At 39.8% G+C, this 4,017-nt stretch overlaps 1 protein-coding gene across 2 annotated transcripts; it reads right to left on the reverse strand.

The window, feature by feature from the left end:
* Positions 1 to 687: 687 nt before the first annotated feature.
* Positions 688 to 3,253, reverse strand: LOC143851851 (protein RICE SALT SENSITIVE 3-like). Of its 2 annotated transcripts, none has more exons than XM_077361352.1 (7): positions 2,843 to 3,253; positions 2,593 to 2,649; positions 2,321 to 2,503; positions 2,125 to 2,230; positions 2,000 to 2,041; positions 1,861 to 1,917; positions 688 to 1,322 (listed from the first exon to the last, which is right to left on the reverse strand). In XM_077361352.1, the coding sequence occupies exons 1-7, from the start codon at positions 2,977 to 2,979 to the stop codon at positions 843 to 845; spliced, it is 1,062 nt and encodes a 353-aa protein (XP_077217467.1). In that variant the 5' UTR covers positions 2,980 to 3,253; the 3' UTR covers positions 688 to 842. The 2 variants fall into 2 exon arrangements, with proteins under 2 accessions (XP_077217467.1, XP_077217468.1); XM_077361353.1 differs by having other exon boundaries at positions 2,593 to 2,646; positions 2,843 to 3,250.
* Positions 3,254 to 4,017: the final 764 nt, after the last annotated feature.

Consider the following 4,017-nt stretch of genomic DNA (forward strand, 5'->3'; position numbering starts at 1 on the left):
TTCTATTTTGCATTGCGTTCGAAGACCAAATGACTAGGAGTAAGTTCTTCCTTTTTTATCAGATCCCTAACCTCTCCTCACTCTTCCATTGATGTTTCTATAGAAGCACTGTTGGGATTTCTCGTCACAGGCACAGATCCTTTACTATACAAGCAGATCTAAGGACCGCTATCATTATACATGTAGGGATTATATCTGCAAGGAAATTAATTACGCCAATGGGAGGGCAACTTGGAAGTGGAAAGCAATTCCTCTAACATAATTTCGTAGGTCAAAGGGATATGTGATGGGCCATGGAGTCTGGCCAATCTCATGGATGAATGTAACAATTTGTGTCTACATGGTGTGTTCTCATTTGCATTTGACTGATAAAGTGAAGCCTTTGTTATATGCAGAAGCCTCAATTGCAAGCAAATAGTATGAATAGCCAGTGTTAAAAGCATCCAAGAGGGGCTATTGGTGTACCCTTAGCTTGGTGTCAACTCAGCGAGTCCCGAGCGAGTCCAGTTTAATTTAAGGAGTTACTCAGCTCGCTTTTAAGACTGTATCAAGTTTAATTAGATGGGTTTCTTAATTAATGTTTTTGTAACCTTTTCCTAGGCAGATTGTCTCTGTATTTACTTACTTTTGTAGTGGCATTAAATCTTACGATCAGTCAAATGAAGATAGACTCAGAATAGCAAACTAAATCTTACGATCAGTCAGCCTCAGTGCAGTAGAAATTGTGTTCATGTAGATAGATTGGACGTATATTAAGAGATCAAGCCTTCATAACAAAGAAGCACCAAATTAGACTGAAACTAAGACATGGTGTTAGAGATGACAAGGCCCATATAAACTGCTCAAAAACCCTTGTTAGGTTTTGTTACATTGAGCTGATAGGAAGACATGGAACTGCTGCTCTCACCACCAAAATCCATCTCTCTCCCATTCTCATACTCATCATCTGTCTCCTCCTTTGCTATCTTCCCCATACCCATCAGTTCCAGCTGTGGCCTCTGAGAAGAAAGAAAAAGCGGCGATTCGTAGTGGCCGGACGAGGATGAGGATGGAGAGGGTCCGACAGAAGGAAGCCGGGAGAGGAGAGCTTCAAGGCTAGTCATCGATGGGGTTATCGCCATTGGCGGTGGGCTCAAGTGGCCATGAAATTCTGTGGAAGGTACAATGCCGGAGTGGTAAGCCCAAGTGTCCGGCGGGTTGCACCCAGCCATGCTGTAGGGAGTTGCTGAAGACGATGGGTGCGGTAGAAAGACCCCGGGGATGCTTTCTAGATAGCTAAACTTCTTGCGCAGCAGAACGACAAAGCTTAGATCTTCCATCACCTTGAATTTAATGGGTTGGAACAATATTCAGAACATGAAGTGTTGTGTAACATTTGGTTTTAGACTAATATTACAATGAGGCCATGTTTGGAAACAATGTACTTTTTTTTCATGTAATATTAGCTTACAAAGTGCCGAGAGATGGGTAAAGAGATTGAGAGAAGGAGAGAAATGAGGAAGGCATGGATGAGGAGATGACCCAAAGTTGCAGAAAAATATGAAAAAATAAAACTCTATTTTGAATAGAGTTTTTATGTTCCCAATTTTTAGCTACTTCTCACCCTCTCCTCACTCATGCCCTCTCAATTCTCTTAGCCTACCACTTGGTAAACCGATACTCCATGGAAAGAACTTTCATGGCAGCCACATGGCCGAAATAATTAACTAAAACTGAGTGAAATTCCGAAGACAACTAAGTTTTGAAGTTCTAACATCCTTGTCTCAAGATGCATACATGTGTGTGTGTGTGTGTGTGTGTGTGAGAGAGAGAGAGAGAGAGAGAGAGAGAGAGAGAGAGAGAGAGAGAGAGAGAGAGAACCTTGTTAACAGCTCCTAGCTGAACAACACCTTCTCTAACAGCAATTAAAGCAACGGTCTGCAGGATTTAACAGAAAAAATTAGAGGAGGTTTGAAACCTTTTAAAGGGAGAGAGACATAGAAGTGATGATGGGATGGACCTTTATACCAGACTGGAACTGAGCTTCCCATGTCCTTGGATGCTGGAAATTCAGTAGTCATGCAGATTTTTTCAGACAAACTAAATAGAAACCACTTAACTGTGTTAAGACGAAATCTCACTTACTGAATCTGCCGGATTATGCCATGCAGACAAGAAATTTATTTCATGATCATGGGGTTCCTTGAATACCCATTTATGACTATGATCTGCAGCTACTTTGCCAATCAAACTGCCCACTCACCATATGAAACTTGTTAAAAACACTAAAAGATATGTAAGTTTTATCTACACTCCCTAGGGTATTACTATTTTTACTTACCCTTCTCCATAGTTGTAGATTTCATGTGACATCTTGAAGAAGAGCTCAGGTTGCAGGCCTTTAAGTTGTTGGAGTTCACAGCCACCGTAGACCGATGATCCAGCATAGTTGCTCCAATCGATTTCACCTTGCTCGGCCGCAGAGGCGGCGAAGTTGCAGAACCCATCTTCCCAAACCAATATCCTAGTATGAAGGAACCAATAACATAGTTTTTAAAAGCAATAGAGTGGGAGGACTAAGCAAGTTTTTATAATAAAAAAACAAATCAATACCAGTTCCTCCTGTTTCCCCTTGACCTTTCATAAGATCCTCCTTGAACATCCCATCTGCTAAAATAAGACAATATTAGATTGAAATAGAAAGAACATAGTCCCATCTACTAAACACGGAAATGAACAGTAGGGCATGAAATACATGCAAGCATCTATTCATCTCTGCATGGGTATTCAATTTGTGGGTTCCTTTCCCTATAGTATTACTAGAAACAGTATAAATGTTCTACTTTTACTTGTTTTTCCTCACTTGGGTGGTGGGTAGTTTCTAGGCAAGATCCTCCAAAATACAGCATAAACCCACTGAGAGTTTTCATGAAGGCACAAGCTCCTCAAGGTATGTTGAAGGAGATGAGTAACAGCTATTGGGTTTAGGTGTTCCTCCATGAACCTTTCTGATGAAACCACACACTCTAACTATCTCTATCTCTCTATGAAGAACAGCCCCACCATCCAATCTACATTGTAAATCTACCCACAAGGAAAACACAGATTTATACCCATCACTGTCTCTGTCTTTCTGCAACAGTAATTAATCATGCTTTAAATTTTACCTATGTGATCTCCTGGGCCTCACCTTTCTTCCCGGTTCCCAACGGTCTATTTTCAATCACCCCATTATTCAAAACTGTTCACAACCCTTTTTCCCACTATCCCAATTATTAAATATCGGCAAGACCCAACCCTTATAATTCTTCATCATAAGTGTACCTCTTTATATTAGAGACCCATATCTCTCCAATAGTAATGATGTCTTATTTCCTTTTACCTATTCTGCTGACAACATGGAATTTGTACTCATTTCATTTCAGAAAAACATCAACACCAGTTCATTTATTCATCCAACAATCAAGAAAAAGAAGACCCATTTGATTAAGTAGAAAAGGGTAATTAATTAAGTTCAAGAAAAAAACATATTTGTATACATACACTCAGGCATCTTTTGAAATAATAATTGTAATGTAAAGAAGAGAAACCAAACATCCTATAGTACTTTTTTAACTTGTAGCTAGTATCTATAGGATTGTGTAAAGGAGCAGTGTCCTCTCTCCTCTACGATTACATGATGACCAAGGGGAGCTTTCAGAGATAGCTTTCATTTCATTTCCTGACAACCCAGAAAATTTTGCCGGAGCTCCTTGAGCTCTTTGACCATTCATCAGTAAAAAGAAGAGAAAAGAGTTTGCCTAGTAAATCAATGAAAACCCCATCAAGACAAATTACTTCATATTACCCAAGTTATATTGCCTTAGTATTCGTCTGTTTCCTCTCTTGACAACGACAGACGTTGCTATCTGAATTAACCTTTTCATTTGTCTTCTTTACATGGGTCCTTAAAGAGATGGAGAAAGTCTTGGTCTTTCAATACTCTCTCTCTCTCTCTCTCTCTCTCTCTCTCTTTAAGATAAATAATAGTGCTGGCGA

Source organism: Tasmannia lanceolata, unplaced genomic scaffold (genome assembly GCF_043159265.1).
Source record: "Tasmannia lanceolata isolate RefF3 unplaced genomic scaffold, GAP_Taslan_0.1 ptg000018l, whole genome shotgun sequence".
Lineage (NCBI taxonomy): Eukaryota > Viridiplantae > Streptophyta > Magnoliopsida > Canellales > Winteraceae > Tasmannia > Tasmannia lanceolata.

Coding starts and splice junctions, on each gene's coding strand:
- LOC143851851 (XM_077361352.1), bottom strand. CDS start 2,979: ATGGAGGAACACCTAAACCCAATAGCTGTTACTCATCTCCTTCAACAT. Junction 2,042..2,124: donor GGCATAATCCGGCAGATTCA/GTAAGTGAGATT, acceptor CTGAATTTCCAG/CATCCAAGGACATGGGAAGC. Junction 1,918..1,999: donor AGTTCCAGTCTGGTATAAAG/GTCCATCCCATC, acceptor TAAATCCTGCAG/ACCGTTGCTTTAATTGCTGT.